General features: G+C 38.6%; 2 protein-coding genes across 2 annotated transcripts in view; one reads left to right on the plus strand and one right to left on the minus strand.

The window, feature by feature from the left end:
* slc26a1 (solute carrier family 26 member 1) overlaps window positions 1-5,451 on the plus strand; it is a 52,617-nt gene extending 47,166 nt beyond the window's left edge. The window contains exon 9 of the mRNA XM_057818260.1: window positions 157-5,451. Coding sequence (XP_057674243.1) covers window positions 157-723 — 567 coding nt within the window. The 3' untranslated portion in view covers window positions 724-5,451. The remainder of the gene's footprint in view (window positions 1-156) is intronic.
* Window positions 5,445-19,300, minus strand: LOC130905155 (progestin and adipoQ receptor family member 3-like). The gene is made up of 7 exons (XM_057818266.1): window positions 19,132-19,300; window positions 17,345-17,578; window positions 17,102-17,264; window positions 13,186-13,341; window positions 12,909-13,106; window positions 12,065-12,155; window positions 5,445-8,605 (listed from the first exon to the last, which is right to left on the minus strand). The coding sequence occupies exons 2-7, from the start codon at window positions 17,515-17,517 to the stop codon at window positions 8,469-8,471; spliced, it is 918 nt and encodes a 305-aa protein (XP_057674249.1). The 5' UTR covers window positions 17,518-17,578; window positions 19,132-19,300; the 3' UTR covers window positions 5,445-8,468.
* Window positions 19,301-20,265: the final 965 nt, after the last annotated feature.

Consider the following 20,265-nt stretch of genomic DNA (forward strand, 5'->3'; position numbering starts at 1 on the left):
AGAGTGGAGACAATGAATAATGAGTCTGTAAAGCATATATGAGTGTCCTGAAAAAGTGCAATATAAATTCAATGCATTATTATTATTATTGAATTGAATTTGATCAAGACTTTAAGTCAATCCCATAACCTGAGCTAACCCAGTGTCAAACATCAGGTGTCTCTCCTGGGCCGAGCTGGCAACTCAGATCTGTATGAAGATATGGATGAATACCAAAACCTCACGCCACCAACACGAGTGCGAGTCTTCCGCTTCCAGGCACCTCTCTATTACGCCAACAAGGACACCTTCCTGAAAGCCCTCCACAAAGCTGTTGGAGTAACACCTTTCTTGGAGATGACCGGGAGGAAAAAGGCAGAGAAGAAGGCCAAAAGGACGAAGGCTGAGGCAAACGGGGAGGCTAACAACGGAGATGTCGTTGTGTCCCTCGTGCAAAGAGAACTAGACTTTCACACAATCATTTTGGACTGCTCTGCTATCCCCTTTATAGACTCCACGGGCATGTCTGCAATTAAGGGACTGCTGAAGGAGTTTGAGGAGATTGGCGTTAGAGTGGTCCTTGCCTGCTGTAATCCATCCCTCATTGATACTTTGCAGAAGGGACAGGTTTTTGGACAAGAAGGCAAAGACATGAACAACACCTTGTTCCATACGGTTCACGATGCTGTATTGCAGGTTAACATTCAGCAGAGGGACAAGAGCTCTGAAGACTCTGTTCTGTAGAGCAAAAGATGGAAGAATGAAAAAAATATATGACAGCTAGTGACAGCAGGGTGGGTAGTGATTGCCACAGAGTTAAAATGTCCTTCTAGTTACTCCCTGAATCTGTAAGTGATGGTACACATGAACAGGGTCAAAGCAAAGCAAACCTATCAACTTACAATTCACCATCAAACTACAATTCTACAACGATTAAATGATCGCATTGTTCAGAAGTTCTACTTCAAAGATGAAACACTTTTTAGAAACATGTTTAGTTTAACATAACCTTCACTTCGGAGTAGTAGGGATCCAAAACCAGGCCTATCCAAAATGTGAATTACCAGATCATATCTGTATACCATGGCCGTGCAGAGATCAATGGAGGGGCAGGTGCTCATAGATCAAAAGGGGCACATGAACAAAAATTCAATACATCTTACAACAACATCCAGTTTAACCAGGTTTACAGTACAATTGGCTATGACTGTGACGGACTTGAATTGGGAGGGGGGAGCAGTGAATAGAAATCAACACTGTCATCAACACTTTCTGGCTGTGACTATTAGTCTTTGCCTCTTTTCTTCCTTCAACCTCTATATCAGACTTCCTGACCCAACTTGTTGTTCATCTGAGAACAAACCAAATTAGATGTTCACTGAGCCACCTTCAGCACAGTTTTTTCAAAACTATTATTTCATTATTAGAGAACTTAAAGATGTGTACCTTTCTAGATAACGTGAAAAGAACGGATAAATATGGTTGACAATAGAGAGTAGAGACACACGGATCGAAATGGCCTTGGGGTGGGGGGGTTGTAATTCATTATTAAAGTAGAAAACTATATAAGAGAAAATTACATTTTTTTTTTTTTAAATCCCCACAATAAACCTGGTGTAAGAATTTTCACAACAGTATTTGCTCGAACACGGTTTAAAAGGGTAACACTGTTTTCAACCACCAGATGTCCTCAGACTCCTCACCACACACCCAGGTCACAGAGGAACAGAGTGCGGGGGGAGGGGGGTTGTGTTCAGTTTTAGCGGCACACAAATGACTTTTTTGTTTTTAAAAGTGTTTTAGGTGTTCGAGTAAAGTACTCGGTGGCTTGCCTGCACAGTCAGCCAGCACACACATAAGCACAGAAAAAAAAAAAAACAATCAAAAGTGCCACTTTGGGCATGTAGGGGCAAAGGGGCAGGTGCTCAAGCACCCTCGGCCCCCCCTTTGCATGTGCCTGCTGTATACAATGGTTTTGATACAGGATGAAATTATATTTACTGGGGTCATCAGTACAACTGTACATTTGCAAACTCAATACAGTAGAACAATCTGTGTGGAAGGGGAAACCAAACCAAACCAATATTTCATCTTTAGGATCATCATTCACCATCAAGAAAATGTTTTGTCTTATCTCAAGGCACCACACTGTACAATTGCAAACTCAAATAATACATTAGAACAATCTGTGTGGAAGGGGAAACAAAACCAAACCAGTATTTCATCTTTAGGGTCATCATTCACCATCAAGAAAATGTTTTGTCTTATCTCAAGGCACCAGAGCTCCACCTTTGGGTGCCCTCAACTGAAAAGTCAGATGATACCCTCACCCCACCCCGATATTACCTCACAAAGTAAAAAAAAAATATGTATATACTTTAATCAATAATCACCCTGCTTTTAAAAAACACCACTAAAGTATTGTTTTAAAAATTAAATCTACATTTTCAACAATTTAATTAGACACACACATCAGAATATCATGAAAGTACTTCGGTTTGAGTCTTTGGGTAGTCTAGGATGCCTCTGATGTAGATCGGTCCTTGGATATCTCAGTTTTTTTTTTTTTTTTTCATGATTATGTTCCCCAACTCATTTTTATATTACAGTACTTTAGTTTGAGTCTAGGGGTAATCCAGTGTTCCCCAGAAGTGAACCCATTCTTGGAGAGCTCCCCATTGTTTCAATTAACGGACTTGCACTTCAAAATGTTTCTTTAGGAGTTGTGGAAAACAAAGGTTTGAATCGTACGTTGTATTACGTGAACCAATTCACATAAAAGTTAGTATAAGTCAATAGAGATTTATTTTGCTTTGACCATTTCACCTATCAATTAATTAGGTTCATATTCGTGAGAAATGGGGCCCTGATCCCCGTTCAATAATCTGTTTGGTCTTATTAATGTCACGTCCCCATTAAAAAGTGTACATGCAGGTTATGCTGTTTTATTGTCCCTACCAATGTTGAGACCAAACCTACGCCCTTGTAATACAGTATGTGTATACCGTACAAACATAAAATAATCCTGTTTATGGATAGAAACAGTAGTTGTAAAACTACTAATGACTAACTACTAATAACCAGTCTTATTGACTTTCACTTTACTCTTTAAATTTTTTTGCTTTCACCTGATTTGCATACAAAGTGACATCTCGGGTGCATTAAATTGGCTTTAAATTGTCTGCAACAGCAGTACTTACCTGTGAGTGACACACAGGCCTTGTCACAGATTTTTTTCTGTGTTCGATTCTCAGCACCTGATTGATTCTATGTGCCTTTTTGATGTCATGATATTTGCAGCATAAATATAAAAATATTTATTTATATATTTATATTTATAAATGCAGCAGGAAAGAGCAATAATGTCATGCTGAGAGGAAAAAGCAAAGCAAATACAAACTGTCCGCTATTTAAAAAAAAAAAATTACTTTTGTAGTTTGCTGTCTAAACAACAGACTAACGTGGATGCATGTAAGTTGGTAAAAACAAACAAACAAACAAAACAAAATACTGACTTGTTTTGGTGCCCCACTCACTATGTGCATTTTGTGCAAAGAGGAAGTAAATACCCTACCCTCTACAAATACAGTACAGTATATCATGTTTGTAACATACAATCAATTGTCCATGGCCATTGCCCTAGGATCTAGAGAGAGAACAAATATGACGACTACTACTCAAATGTCTTTCATTCTTAAAAAATGTGTGTGGAAAAAAAAAGTTATGGCTCTGTCCTAAAGCCAAACAAACATACTGTAATTAGAGCAGCATCAATTATACACCTTCAGAATAATTATCAGCCTCATAACAATGCAATACAGTATGGTCAGTAAAATGGGATTCATCCACTGCTCAATGCAAAATGAAAAAAAAGTATGTTTCTTGTTATAGTTGAAGTTATTTATATATGCTCGCATATCTGGGAAAGGACGGCTCTCAGTTCTTATGACATTCTTATGACAAAAAAAAAAAAAAAAAATGGCTTTTTCTTTTTTCTCATTTCCAGCATTTGGGAATTTCTCACTAACCTTCCTTAGAGGAAGAACAGTATCCTCCAAAAGGGAGAATTTGCTCTCATAAATAGAAAATGTATCTTTTTATATTTTCTCTCTGATTGAATTCCTGTACTTAGGATTTTTTGATTATGGAACAATCTCAAAGACAAATAAAAGATTTTCACTTTCATTATACGTGGAGATGGTACTTTGTTTTATTATTATTATTATTATTGGTTAATATATAAAACAATCCAAGTGCCTCAAATTTCCCAAGACTTGTACATATGTCCTGAAAAATGTCAACCCAATTCATCTGTATGCCTCTTGATGATGCTTATTTATCTTGCATCTTTATGCTGCATTTAACAATTCTTAGTTTTTCACAAAATGTTGAATCATGTTGGCTGCATTTCGGCCTTACAATAATTAGCAGGTTTGCCTCTTGTGCCTTTAACTAAGGTGACCAAAGTCTTGATGCTAACCAAAGTCAATTATTAGCTGAGGCTTAAAAATAATTTCTCAAGAGGTTTTAAACTCGTTTCTTCTCCTCGACCCCTTAACTAATGTTATGTTAGTAGCAAGTAGCAAATTCACCTAAAGGGTTGACTTGGACTTTTTTTTTTTTCCTTTGATGAATTATTGCAAGTCTACCTGAAGGGTCTCATTATGATTATATCTGTGTGATATAATTTGCAGTTTTAGTGAAAATAACAGTTGATGCTACATCCTTGTTGAAATGCTGTCTGATTTGTGCAGTAACTAACAGAAATATTCAAAATTTTGTGACTTCGCATATTTTCATGTCTTAAAAAACTTCAGAATGATTATTATGTTTTTAGTTCTATTCTCATGTTTTCTTTTTTAAACTGTTAATACTATGGATGTCAGTTAAGCATGCATTTTGCAATAATGTTTGACATTCATGTGAAGCACAACCTTAATTAATGTTCTTTCCTTGAAAAAAACTTCTTTTTCCATCTTTTTTTACCAGTAGACAGTTGCACCAGGATTCTAAAGTAAATGTATAAAATAACGCAACAATATAAATTAACAAAGCCTACAGTGTGAAATGTTGCTGGCTAACATTTGTCAAAATGATTAAAAGGAAAAAACAGGAAGGTGCTACAATCACATTTAACACTCCCTGTATAAAAATATACTTCTGAATTCCAAAATGTGCTGAGTCCTCTAACTACTTTAGTATTATCCAAAAGGATGAAAACATTGTGACTCACATCCGTCATGACATTGCTTCCGAACACAATTACTTATTTTACAAACTGTGACAGGTCTTGTTAAACATCAACGAGTCGGAGTGTAACAGAATCTCATGCATTCATTGAATCTTTTTTTTTTTTTTTTTAATCTTGAAAGAAGCTTACAGTAGTTGCATGCTTACAGTACGATTCGCCAGCTTTATATGAAAGTTTTTTCTGGATTTGCTGTAAAACACTATGACACTCAATAGCAAATACTTCCCAACATTGTTTATTCATTCAAAATAGATTTTTGTTCACATGGGCCGTGAAAATATCTTACACATCTTAAAAGTCAGTTCCAGAGTTTTATTAAAAAAAAAAAAAAAACTCTGCTTTGTTGCATTTTAAAATAAAGAAAATTACAGCGGCATTGAGGTACAAGGCAAATGAAGTACTGTATGACAATGACTGAGGAAAAATACAGTAGGAACAACAATTCTTTATATCTGAATCACTTCAAATCGACACTATTCACACGTGACATAGATTATAATATAGCGGTCACACAAAGCTGGCCCGATTTTTTTGTTATCCTGTAAAACAGGAGTAATACAAAGTCAGCTAATCACCCATTAAAACATGCAGTCACTCCTCCGAAAGTATATAAAAATTGATTGTATAGCATGCATATTCGTAGTGTAGTTTTGCAGCTGGTTGAGGGACATTATTTGATCTTCCTGTGTATTTGTAGGTTTAAATTTTGGAATAGAAATTATGCATAGTATGTCATTATTATTCATTGAATTAATTGATTCAGAGGAAGGGAACAAGTGTGGGATCCAATTTAATTGGGAGTTGCTTGTAGTCAGCCAATGGCAGCCGATGAATTAGATGTACATTTTATCACATTTCAATTGTTGTGATTTGTCTAGATTTACTGATTTTGTGACTTTTGCCATGACAAGAAAGCTCTTATGTAAGTGAGCAAACTTTCAAATTCAGCAAGGGTGCGAGCCCTCAATTCCCCTTAGCTTTGTCAACCATCACATATGACGCTAAATCAAAGTTGCTTTTGCAAACCACAAGCTGTTGTTGTGTATTGGCTGCTATTTCACTTGGTCAAGTATGAGCGCCGTGCTTTGCTACAACTATTTCACATAATAGTACAGTGGTACCTCTACATATGAAGTTAATTCGATCCAGGGCTTCGCTTGTAAGACGAAATGGTCGTATCTCGAGCAGAATTTTCCCATTAGAATACATTATAATCATATTAATTCGTTCCACAGCCCGGAAACCTACATTAAATCCTTAATAAATGCTTCTGGTACAAATAGCAACTAGAAACTGCCATTTCTGGAGAAATAACTGGTGCTTTGCTGTGGGGGGACACAGATCTTATCCCCTTCCGGCTAATATGGGGACATTTCGGGGACAAAATTTGGGGCCACAGGTTTTTTTGACATTGGAAATGAATTGGAAATTTGGACGTCCATAGCTGTCAATGGCATCAACTTACATATGCGTCAATGGAATCCAAGTAAATTTGTATCAATAGAATCCACATACATGGCCGTCAATGGCATCAATGCAATGTAAACTCCACTGGAAATGAACAGGAAATTTGGACGTTCATGGCCGTGAATGGCATTAACTTACATATGTGTGAATGGAGTCCAAGTACATTGGCATCAATAGAATTGACATACATGGCCGTCAATGGCATCTGTGTACTTGGGCGTCAGTGCAAAAGTAAATGCCATTGGAAATGAATGGGAAATTTGGACATCCATATCCGTCAATGGCATCGACTTACATATGCGTTAAGGGAATCCAAGTACATTGGCATCAATAGATTCGACATACATGGCCGTCAATGGCATCAATGCAATGAAAATGCCATTGGAAATTAATGGGAAATTTGGACGTCTATAGCCGTCAAAGGCATCGACTTACATGTGCGTCAATGGAATCCAAGTACAGTCCAGTACATATCAATAGAATCGACATACATGGCTGTCAATGGCATTATTGCAATTACAGAGCAAATCAATTATGAATAAAAATTGGAATAATAATAATACCTGTAATAATGTAACGAATCGGATTCTAATGGATGTGTTATGCGTGGTGTACCTGAACGCACCGTGTGGCTGACGTGACCGAGTGAGAGGACTTTTTACTTTAATTTTTCTTTTTAAGCTGCAGTAGACAGTAGGCATTTTGTGTTGCACAAGTTCTGAAATAAAGATTAAAAACCTGATGAAACTGGTGATTTTTTTGGGCTGTGTTACGATCATAATACTTGTCACCTTAACTTATAAAGACTGGCAAATGGAGGTCGGAGGAGGACCGTCGAAATCGTACAAATTCTACGGACGTATTGTCGAGCCAGTTCACGGACGTGCACACCACGCTCATATTTTTCCATCATTTCCATCTTCATTTCAATGGTAAGCCTCACCTATTTTTTCACCACCTGCAGTAACATTCTTGGAACCCATGTTGATTTCTCTCACAAAAAAATCCGCCGTGCATTCTCCTTGCGTGAAAACAAAGAAACTGCGGCGCTGTCATAAATCGTCATATTTCGAGCACGTCGTCGGATATAGAAACAAATAGTGAGTCAAATTTTACGTTGGATGTGGAAAAGATCTTGTGTCGAAGCGATCGTATGTCGAGGTACCACTGTATATCGTAATCGATTAGGGGAATATAAATTGAGATTAAATTTTATTTTTTTGTGACATCTCAAATTGTTGGCAATATTAGATACCTAACAGCAAAACTGTAATTACAGCAATTTGATTTTTTTGATATTGTGATGCTAACTTAGCATCAGGTACATCCATCACACTGTCATGTTTGCTGCTTCTAAACACAAATTGTGTCATGCTGAATACATATGATAAAACAGGCCCCCTACCACATATTTTTAAACAGTGCACAGCGCCGTTTTGTAATGCCGCTTTGTTCAATAAAAGGGTCCCACTTTTACTTCACCCGTAAATGTGCAAATGTATGTTTGATTTTTCTGTCTCAAGCAGGATAATTCTAAAAAACAACACTTTCTCATGTTTCTATACATAAATAGAAACTTCATGCACTAACACCTGGTAAGTAATGGCAATTGCAGTCATCTTCAATTGACGTGATACTGACATATACTGGCTTTGCTGGACATGCTTGTTCATAAATAATGACCAAATGTAAACATTTTCGACATTAACAAATAGCACTCGGTTTGTTCGACAATCCGAAGTGCAAGAGTAAGTATGTTGTTTGATCGTTGTCATTGTGTTCTTGGCGGGCAAGGCTGGCTGTGACGGAACTGCGTGATGTCCACTGCAGTCTGGTGCCACCAGTAAAGCATGGCGACCACCAGAACGTGCCACACCTGATGACTAGCGCCGATGTAGTTCACGTGGCCTAAGATACACAAAGTATATTTTGCTTTTCTCGTGGTTGTGCATAAACAGAAGCAAAACAAAGTTGACCCGGTTTTGTGGTACAGTGATCCCTCGTTTTTCGCGGTTAATGGGGACCGGAACCCGCCGCGATAAGTGAAAAACTGCGAAGTAGCGTCCCCCCGTCCCCAAAAATTTTTGTATTCAATGTAGTCACTCAGATTTAGCATTGTAAAGAGATAGAAGATATGTTTTTTCATTTTTTCCCCCCCAAGTATAATAAGAAAAAAAACGTATATACAGTGTATGGCGGAAAACACAGACAAGGCTGAAAAAGCAGTTTCTGCTCTTGCACCCCTTTTTAAAATAAACCGCTGTATTTTAAGCCAAAAGAACTGTTGTGTTTGATAGAACAATAGGTCTATATGCCGCCATAGCTGATTCATGGCGCATCAAGCCCCCGAACTATTAATATTAAATTGTCAGTTTTACCCTGGAAACCCCCGTTTACAGACGTCGCGCAACCGCTTTTGTTTCAACCCAGCTATAAAACGAAGGTAATTAGTTATATTTATTATTCAAAATGTCACGGCAGTGTATCAAATACTTGTTCTCTCCACTGTAAATATATACACATATATACACACACATATATATATATATATATATACATATTAATAAATGGTTTTTAAGCACTTCAAATGTAATACACTAACTATGATAAGTTTAAAAGTTGGCACTGTCCCACTGAATTATTTTTAAACAAGAATAAAGTAGAAAAATGCTTGTCTTTATTAAATGCTTCATTGAGTGAGTCCACTCAAATCCGCTCAAGCTGCTCACTTACACACAAGAGTTGCCACAGCAACTGTTTAACAAGTTAAACGATGATAAACGCATGCGGCGCTTTGAAGTTTTGGCTTCCCAGCATCTCTGGCAACATCAGACCTTAATGTCTTTAAATCATCGTTAACTTTAATAAGCAACTCCAGTGCACTGCCTGACCAAGCGGCAGTTTACATGGCGACTCTGCGACACAAAGACGCAATGACTGAATTGCAGACTCGCGTGCATATGGTGCATATCGGCGAAGACGAAAAATTATGAATCCTACCTCCAAAGTGGAAGAATCCGATTGCGGGGGGTTGAGGGGGGCTTCCTCGGTATGCATATCAAAGGCTCCAGCGGCGCGAGACCGCGTCGTTAACGTCAGCACTCATACACGTATCATTGGGCGTGCGCAGCGGTGCTACTAAACATTAAAAGCAGCAAATATGGTGGAATGTCGGCTTTAATTTACTGTTTTGATAATATTTTTTAATCAAATATGTTGAACGTTTCAATTTCCGTGCCTTTTTGAATAAAAGAAAAATATTTCTTCGAGAGGGCGGGCATATTTTTTTTCCGGGCTGAGGGAGCTCGGTGGGGTCAAAGTGCATCATTCTCTCGCCCAGTAAATCTCCACTGCCCCCTAGGGCCTGGCATGAATACTACATCGTTTTCATGCGGAATCGCTACATTGCTCAAATGGAGACGCAAATGCAAATGCAAATTTGACATTTTTCGTATTCTCGGAGAGTCACCATGTAAACGGCCCCCAAGAGAAGCGGCAGGAGGGAGAGTGAGGGACTATGTGATCGGATTGGGACAGCTCTATAAAATACTGCACTTATTTTTTTTTTTTTAGTTGAAAAAAGATCCGCGATGGACTGAGGGAGTGAAGTTTGAAGCGTAAAGTAGCAAGGGATCACTGTATTATAAGATTTAGACATTCAGTGGTTACTCATTGAAAGCATTACAACAATTGCTCCAATATTTTTAATAAATGGGTTTTCCTCTGAAAGCTTCCCATTGCAGAAATAATCATGGCCTACTTCACCAAAAAAGGACCAATCCTTAAAAAAAAAATAAAAATAAAAAGATGTGTTTTTTCTTAGTTACTATATCGATTAATCAGATTTTGCTTCATTACACAATCTAGAGCTGAAACGAGTACTAGTTTAAAAACTGATCCGAGTAATTTTATTCACCTCGAGTAATCGTTTATTTTGACAGCTCTAAGCATCACGTTTTGCTCGGACTACTTTTAATGCGGGACAACGCGCTGTCACGTGCGGAGAGGAAGAAGGGAAAAAAAAAAACTTACTGCAGCCGACAGCCGCCACAAACGACGCCGACGTTGCTAAATACTAGCCCGCACGATGCTAAGTTGGTACAGGTAGCGTCTGATGCGTCTCATAGAGATCACATGCCACATGTATGTTGAACTAGATGCGAAATGACAGACTCGGCCGCGTCGGGGCAGCGTTAGTAAACAGCCGCCATCTTAAAGCAGTAGAGCGCTAAGCGCTAATAAAGAGCGCTAAGCGCTAATAAATAAGATTAACGTTACTGTCGCTACTAGCTCACGTAACGTTAGCCCTGCGGAGGGCTATGTTTCAAATAATTATGATCACTGTCGATGCGTGGCTAACGTGTCTTACATACAGGCTTTAACATAACATAGCATTGTGGAGTGATGAGGGTGTAAAATAAAAACTTAATCATGCTAACTATCAATTTTAGCTCAGTAGTCATTGCTGGATAAAACCCCAAGTAGCACTGGTCCCTAATGTGCTCCAATACAGCCTGGATCATACATTTATTTTGAACACTGCAAAAACTCAAAATCCTATCAGGACTTACAGTTTAGACTAACTTAAAACTTAACTAGAACTTAAAAATGGCTTGACACAAAGAGAAATTCAATTGAAACACGTGGGGAAAAATCCTAACTTTTAAGTGATGTGTGTTATCAAGCGTAATGGCATTTTTAGGTAAGATATATATATATTTTTTAATAAGATCTAAAAGTTTTTTGAGTGAACGCAGTGAATTAGTCTTTTTTTTTTTATTCTAGTTACATCTGAGATGCAATTGTTGGCTGTTTTCAACAATATACTGTACATCAAAAATAAAGACATTGATTGACTGAAAATGGATTAGATGAAATGTCTTGTTTTCTCATGTATATTTATAATTGCTCTTCACCTAATATATTTGTTTTATCCGATTACTCGATTAATCGATAGAATTTTCAGTCGATTACTCGATTACTAAAATATTCAATAGCTGCAGCCCTAACACAATCCCATGAGTGTGTGAGGTGTAAGTATCATTTTTGTCCACCTGGAGTCGCCATCCCCGTCTTCTTCTGGTTTACTGTCACTGTGTGTACTGCTTTTAAATGACTGCACTGGATTTGACAGGTCTAGTGAGTGCCATAGGCGCCACTAATGAATGCAGACTTGTCACTTACTCTTTCGCATGCATTGCATTTGATCTTCTTTGTTACATGTGAAATGAGACTCAAATTTGGATTCTTTCCTCTGCCAACTTGTACAGGGAGGGACTTGTACAAACACGTTCTCTTAAATGAAACATCAGCAGGCGAGGAGGTGGAGCATGGTGAGGGGCAAACGTGGCGTGAAACAGTTCTTACCAGGGAAGCAGCGCTCAGGCATTTTGGTAATATAGAAGACAAAGGCAGCCGCTCCAATGAGGTACATAATAATCAGGCGGGGCAGGAACATCTGTAAATATGATAAAACTGTATTGGCTAAGCAGTTTCATAATAACAGTGTTTAAAACTCAGGTAAAACGTTTGAAAACCACATTTTGAAAACCAACCATTTTGCATCACGAGTTATTTTTCAACAAGCAACAACCAACAAAAAATTATGTACCTATTAACTTGTGGATACAAATACAATACAGTTTATTTTATTTTTCCACACTGAATCCTAATGGTGCACAACAATTAAATGAATGAAGTCTGTGCCTTAAAAAAGTCAGTCAGACATTGATTGCTGCGGCAGACTAGATTAACAGTGCGTGTGTTTTGAGTTGTGCAAAAACGTGCTTACAATTGCTGATATGAGTGTTAATAAAAGGCCAAACACATGAGAGGGTGGGAGAGAGGCTAAAGGGGCCCTGACAGTGATTCCTCTACTAAAGTTTGACTGGTTTACCTGTATGTCGAGTCAGGTCAAGTTTATTTACATAACCAAAAATCAGCAAATAATCCCCAGAGGATTCACATACAAATATTTGACATTAAAATGTTAAAGAAATATTACCTGTAAATTAATGTAAATATTTGAAGTAAAAATACATCATAAAAACCAATTAATGTACTCAAAGACAACATTCCCCCCAGATCTAACCACCCTCCCCAACGGATAAAGAAAAACTAAAAATCGATGTGACACTGGCTCTGAGGTCTACCAGTCAATTGTGATTAAGGTTTTGCGCACTAATGATCTAGCTTTTGTAATTCTTCTCACCTTAACAATGTCACAGGTGAGGCCCCCGTTGAGCCACACCCAATGGCATGTTGGAACCACGCCAATACAGGCTATGCCGAAAAAGATGGACACCCTCGTGCAGCGCCACTCAGCGCTCATGTACCGTGGGTGGAATTGAGCACCGAAGACAAACAGGATCATGCAGAGAACCGTCAGAGAGTAGACCTGCTGCCAAAACTGGTGAAACCCAAACATAAGAACTGATCAGATGTTTAAAAGAAGTTAGTGCTGGAGGAAATACTGAGCAGGCACGTACGGGATTGCAATAGAAGGAGTAAAAGATGCCTGGCACGTAACAGCCCAAGATGCCGATAGAAATGCCTGCATAGTCCAGCGCCAGCCAGCGACGACTCATCTTCTCTGATCGGTGGCACAAGAATAGATGATAACCGACAGAACATAACATGCAAACCTGGAAGGAACATATGAAAAAAAATGTTTAAAAACTGTGAGTAATGTTATCATCCTAAGTGTGAGCTGTTTTCCCATTATCAAGGTATCTTCATCTACAGTGGTATGAAAAAGTTAGGCCAACCCTGATAGTGCTCAATATTTTCCTTTATAAATCATTGGTTGTATGGATTAGTTATTTCAATTAAGTATACAATGAGGAAAATATGTACTATAATATGTAATATGTATGTACATGGTTTTCTCCGCTTCCACTATTACTGACAATTACTTACCCGGAATCAAATCCCTAAATGGTACTCAAATTACTCTCACTGATTCATACAAATACTTAGGAATTTGAATTGACAGTAACTTATCATTCAAAACTCATATTCATCATCTAATCCGTAAACTTAAATTTAATGTTAGCTTCCTGTATAGAATCAAAGGCTATCTGTCAACTTCTAACCGAAAAACCATTGTATTACAGTATCTTCTTTTGTTTCTGTTCTTGATTATGGGGACATCCTGTACTGTCATGCACCTCCATCAACTCTTCAACAGTTAAACCCGGTCTATCACAGTGCACTACGTTTCATCACCAATGACAATTTCTGCACTCATCGTTGTACCCTTTATCAAAACGTTGGTTGGTCCCCACTACAGTCAAGAAGAAATATCCACATCATCTATAAGGCTTTACTGTGCAAACTTCCTAATTACCTCACATCTCTCCCGTCATTCAAATCCAGTAACTACAAAACACGATCATCCAACAATTTAACCCTAAGCATTCCACGCATGCGCACCAATGTTGGCAGAACTGGCTTTAGCTACTATGCTCCTCTTAAATGGAACGAATTGCAATCTACTCTTAAACTACAGTCAATCATTCATCTTGGGGATTTTAAATCTCTTTTGTCTGATGTTTTTACTGATTATTGTAACTGTTTCCGTTAGTGTATTTTGTGCAGTTTGATATTTGTGAATGTTTCTTTGTGCTCAGGCCTCTCTTGTAAAAGAGATATTAATCTCAATGAGACTGCTTGATAAATTAAAGATTAATAATAATAATTTGAACACCCTGCGATTTTGCAAGTTCTCCAACTTAGAAATGATGGGCGGGTTTGAAATTTTCATGATAGGTGCTTGTCCACTGTGAGAGACAATGTTTCCTGTAACTTTTCACCAGGTTTGGCCAGACTGCAGCAGGGATTTTGCACCAATGCTCCACACAGATCTTCTCTAGGTCAATCAGGTTTCTGGAATGTCACTGTGAAACACAGAGTTTGAACTTTCTCCACAGAAATTCTATTGGGTTTAGGTCTGGAGACTGGCTAGGCCCCTCCAGAACCTTGATATGCTTTTTATGAAGCCACTCCTTGGTTATTCTGGCTGTCTGGTCATCCTCTCCTGAATACAGTCCAGTCATCCAGTCCCATGTGCAGAAAAACACCCCCAAAGCATGATGCTACCACCCTCATGCTTCACAGTAGGGATGGTGTTCTTGTGATGGCCTTCTCCCTCCAAACACTATGAGTAGAATTAAGACCAAAAAGTTCAATTTTAATCTCATATGACCAAATGACTTTCTGCCATGACTCCATTCAAATGGTATAAGCAGGGAAACCTTCCGTTCCATGCATGATTTTGAGCCAGGACGTCTTAAGCCTGAGTTATGCTTCTGTGTTGCGGTGTAGCGACTACGGCGTCAATGAGCATTCGATAGTTCTGCGGCAAGGGAATGCGTTGCTCTGTAATTCACCGCCAAGCCACTAGAGGGGTGTGGCGTTGTGTTTGTACGGTTTTGGGAGACTTGTCGACTTCCTCTAGTTTTCTTCCGGTTACACAACAATGCCAACGGAGATGGAAGGCTTGAATGTGTATCTGTGCATTTGCGTCACGTCAACACATGTTTAAATTTGTGGAGCTCCATGTCAGGCTATGGCGGAGGGTCGTAAATCGGGTCTGCTTTGACGGCGTAGGTTTGCTGCAGAAGCTTAACTCAGCCTTTAGTGTATTATCAAGACTAACCTTGGAAATGGTGGTCCCAGCTCCTTTCAGGTCATTGGCCAGCTCCTCCTGTGTTGTTCTTGGCTAATTATTCGCCATTCTTAGGATCATTTAGACCCTACGATGTAGAGCTTGCATGGAGCCGCAGCCCGAGGGAGATTGACAGTCATGTTTGGCTTCTTCCATTTTCTAATATTGGCTCCAACGGTGGATCTTATATCACCAAGCAGCTTGGCAATTGCACCGTAACCCTTGCCAGTCTCGTAGAGATCTACAATTTTGTCTCTGGTGTTTTTGGACAGCTCTTTGGTCTTGACCATATTAGTAATTGGAGTCTTCCTGATTGTATGGGGTGGACAGGTGTATATGCAGCTAACCGCATCAAACAGGTCAAAAAGTCCGACTCATAAAGTCTACCTCCACTCCACTTATTCATTGGACTTTTTAAAGGTGACTAACAGGTCTTTGAGGCTCACAATTCTAACTAATAGACAGTTGTTCAAATAATTATTTGCAGCAGTACAATAGAAATTGTTAAAAATATCATACATCATGATTTCAAGATTTTTTTTCTTGAGATTGCCCCATACAGAGGACAAGCACTTACCATGAAAATTTCAACCCTCATCCCATCATTTCTAAGTGTGAGAACTTGCAAAATCGCAGGGTGTTGAAATACTTATTTTCCTCACTGTATCGTATAGCCGACACAGTAATACTTGAGAAGTGAAAAAAGTTTCCATGCAGTTACAGAAAGTGGGCAATAATTATTTAAACACAAGAAACCAAACCAAGTGTATACATTTGGCCAACCCAACAGAAAAATCACAGCTGCTTTTTTAGTCGTCACTTGACTGACGTCATTTGGCTGATGTGTCAATAAAGTAGTCGACACCCAAAAACAGGTTTACCAGCATGTGCTGAAACCAGTTGTTAAACACCCCTAAGTCACAGCAGAGATTTCTAGGGTGGTGAATGGTACAGCTGACAATGTGACGCTGTTCAAGCTAATCAAAGATCCCTTTAAAGATAAACCATCCTTATAGATGAAATGCAAATATGGTTTATTGCATTTAAAAGTTAAAACCAACTGAACTGTACAAGTTGCTAATACTTGAGGGAGCCAGCGTACAACCACACTTTGAAAATCACCATCTTTATCTATCACAACCCAACCAGTTCAAGCATATAGCTGCCCTATACTGCATCCTGGGATTTCTTCCTATAAGGGATTTATTCATTGCACAATCTAGCTTGTGAAAGTTAAATTTCTTAATTTGTAAAGAGTGTGGTTCTCGACCTCCTCCATTAGTAAAGATCCGTAGTGAATAGGCAGACGCCGGCCACTATGAAAATTAAACAATGGTACAGGTGTACGACTGTGCGTCCAGCTAAACTAGTTGTACATTGTGCACTAATAAGCTGTACGCACATTTAACTACAACAACACGCCTATCTTAGGTATTACAACACAATACAAACCAGTTCCATACATCATTGTGAGCAGTGAACCGAATGAACCTGTTTGAAGAAACATGAAATTCCTGAATTCCTTACAAATTGACTCAAAGAGTCAAAAGTTTGCTTTTTAAAATAGGGGCTTCTGCTAGACTACAGGTAGATACTGTGACAATATTAATTGTTGGATGTGTCACCTTCTTGACAAAAAAGGCAAACACAATACAACTGTCCCACCCACAGCACCGCTTGGATGTTTATTGACTTTGAGTTCACACAAAAAACTCAAAACAGCACATGTATCTTACCTGAAAGCAAAACAGTCCTATAACGTAGATGACATAGTCCTCTCTGCCGGCTCCAGAAGCTGGCAGAACTTTCATGATGTCATTGACCGCCAGAGAGAAGAAGAGAAGGAAGCCCAGTAGGTGGCTCCAGATGTTTACAGTCTCATTGGACAGAACAAAAATACTTGAGGGAAAAAAACAAATTGGACAGATTTGTTAGCGCATGACAATTTTATTTATCTTTTTAGTTACTGTGAATCTCACCTCCTTAGGCAGAGTTTGGAAGGCAGGTGGGCCCTATAGCCATCTGTGATGTAGGGGTTCTCTCTTAGGTACATGGGGAGTTGTTCAAAGGTGTATAGTCGTATCTTCTGTGGTATGAGCATAGGCCATTCCGGATAACTGCCCAGCTCGACGTAATGGGTCATCTTCAGCATATTATATTTGCTACTTCTAGTTCAAACTAAGCAATTTGGAGTTGGGGGTGGGGAAATAAACCTGACATCAAGACACACAATTGGAATTCTGGTAAATTTTTGAACATTTCATGAATTATGTTTCAAGCAAAATGAAATAGAACCCAGAACTGAAAAAGTATTTCATCCATAACTGTACTAAGATGGACAGATGATCAGATAGACAGACAGATAGCAGTGGATAGATTGATTAGATCAGTGGGCCCCAACCTTTTTTGTACTACGGACCAGTGTGATATGGGCATTTTTTCTCGGACCAGCAATGTGTGGCAGAAAATTACAGTAAATATAAAATAACAGGACGGGGCTAAAAATGAACATTAAGTGCAGGGAAAATGTAACTCGCCATACACTGAATCAACCTTATTAACAGCGGCTCCTCCTAAAACTTGACTGCATTTTGCTGCCTCGTCAGCTGGCCTTTTCCCAGTAAAAACGCTGTCCAAAGACGTCGCCGCCCGCAGCAGAAATCCAACAGCAGCTAACATTACTGTTTACATTAACTGATGCTGGGCTGCTATGGGTGCGCAAACACCCCAGTAATGGCAGTCAACCACTTTAGGGGGCTGTATACCAATCTTTACTCAGATTAGTCAATAAAGTAGACAGGCATATTAATTTGTCAAGAGGCACAGGTCAGATTGTGGTCATTAACAAATTATTTATTATTTCTCTGAAGCCCGGCAACAAATGCGCCATGCACCGGTACCGGTTCCCGGCCAAGTGGTTGGGGATCGCTGGATTAGATGATCAATTGCTTTTAAAAATTTTTGCAGAACGTAATTTCAAATTCGGATTTGGCTGTGCTCAGAAGTAATTCAAACTCAAGTTAAATGGGACTCAGCCACCTGCCACCTTTTAACATGCCTCTTACCAACCCCCCAAAAGTTCTAATTTTTTACTACACTTTTCCCCGTTAATAAACACATCTAAGATGTTCATAAATTTTGCCTCCACCTTATTAGGGCCCAAATTCCAACTGAATGAAAACAGCAACAAAGCATGGTGCTCCCACCACAACACTTCATTATTGAGTATTTTGGTGATGAGCAAAGTTTTAAAAGCACCAAGGACAAAAATGTAGACTAATGTCTCAAAAAGTCAGCAAAAACACGCTTCTATATGTGAAACCAATGTGGACCGTTAGAATGGTCTGGCATTTTATATGAAGACTTTTCATGGCTGCTATATAGATTCTCTTTCCATGTTAAAACTGCCCTATAAGCAGAAGACTAAAACGTAAAAGGTACATAATTAAGACACATTAGTGCTTAAATTGAGTAAGTAAAGGTGCTGTGAATGCACCACTATTGCCGAGTTAAAGACATTTTAAATCGACCTCCCTGTCATCCTTTGAATTGAATGGCATCTGTATTTTACAAAATGGTCACGTCGGCCATATCTACACAAAACGCGGACAATTTAAGAACTCAGACTGACTTATAGCACATGGTCTTTGAGTTTATTTTTCACCCCCGTGAACAGCTGGAAAATATACACTCTCAAATCGCGCTGGTTAGCCTAGCATTGACAGGCATTATTTGGGGCAGCTAAATTGATGGATATCAAACTTACCAGTGACTGCTAGTCCCCGTGCCACAGCCGGCATTGTATCGTCTTTGCCATGATTTCGCAAATGTGTCACGCCGCTCGCGTGTCTGCTTCCATGTAGATAGATTGCTATTGCTCAATAACACGCACTAGGAAACGTCACCATCTATTACAAAGCATGTTTTGGTTTTGTAGTCGTAGTAAACAATTATGCAGCGCTCTACCGCCACCGACTGTTCAAATGGAAGTATTTCATCCGCAGTCCATTCATTAATGAAACGTCTCATTTGTGCCAATTGTTTGGCAATTTACACACCCACGGAGACTAATTCTATTTTTTTTTTTTTTTTTTTTTGGAAAGTGTTTTTGTTTTAAATTGATTGCTATTGTAGGTCTCTTATGTTTATTATTGATAAGAAAGGGGGGATCAAATATGTTCAAAGCTCTAAATTCTGTCAATTACATTAGTTGTGTATAGAGTTCAGTGTAATTTGTTAATGATGAGCGTATGAATTCGAAATGGCTGATTTAACTTCGCTACATAAATGGCGGAAAACAGACAAGACTGAAAAAGTTTCTGCTCTTGCACCCGTCTTTAAAATAAACTGCTGTATTTTAAGCCAAAAGAACTGTTGTCTTTGATAGAACAATATGTCTATATGCTGCCCTAGCAGATTCATGGCGCATTAAGCCCCCGAATTATTTTAATTTGTCCGTTTTACCCTGGAAACCTCGTTTACAGACGTCGCGTTGTTTCAACCCAGCCATAAAAAGGTAAGTAATTATATTTATTATTGAAAATGTCATTTTTAGCATAGAATCATTACGTCATTATGTAAAAAACGTTTTAAAAAAGGGTAAATATATGAAAAAGAAAATCTCGACCACCCCATGATGTCTGCGATTTCCGGATCATGACCCTTGTTATATTACCATGTTTCATAAAAATATATAAAATCATATCATAAAATCCCCCAAAAATCGGCCGTGACCATTCACTTCTGTGTCTTGACACTCGATGATACATGCTACACAATTTTTGGATCGAGACAAGGTAAGTATGCGATTTTATCTCGTTAAAATCGTGGCGTCTTTAATAATGCTCTCGCGTGGTCTCACCTCCTGTTAGGGTTTTGCTGTTTAATTTTTTTTTTTTTT

Source organism: Corythoichthys intestinalis, chromosome 17 (assembly GCF_030265065.1).
Source record: "Corythoichthys intestinalis isolate RoL2023-P3 chromosome 17, ASM3026506v1, whole genome shotgun sequence".
NCBI lineage: Eukaryota > Metazoa > Chordata > Actinopteri > Syngnathiformes > Syngnathidae > Corythoichthys > Corythoichthys intestinalis.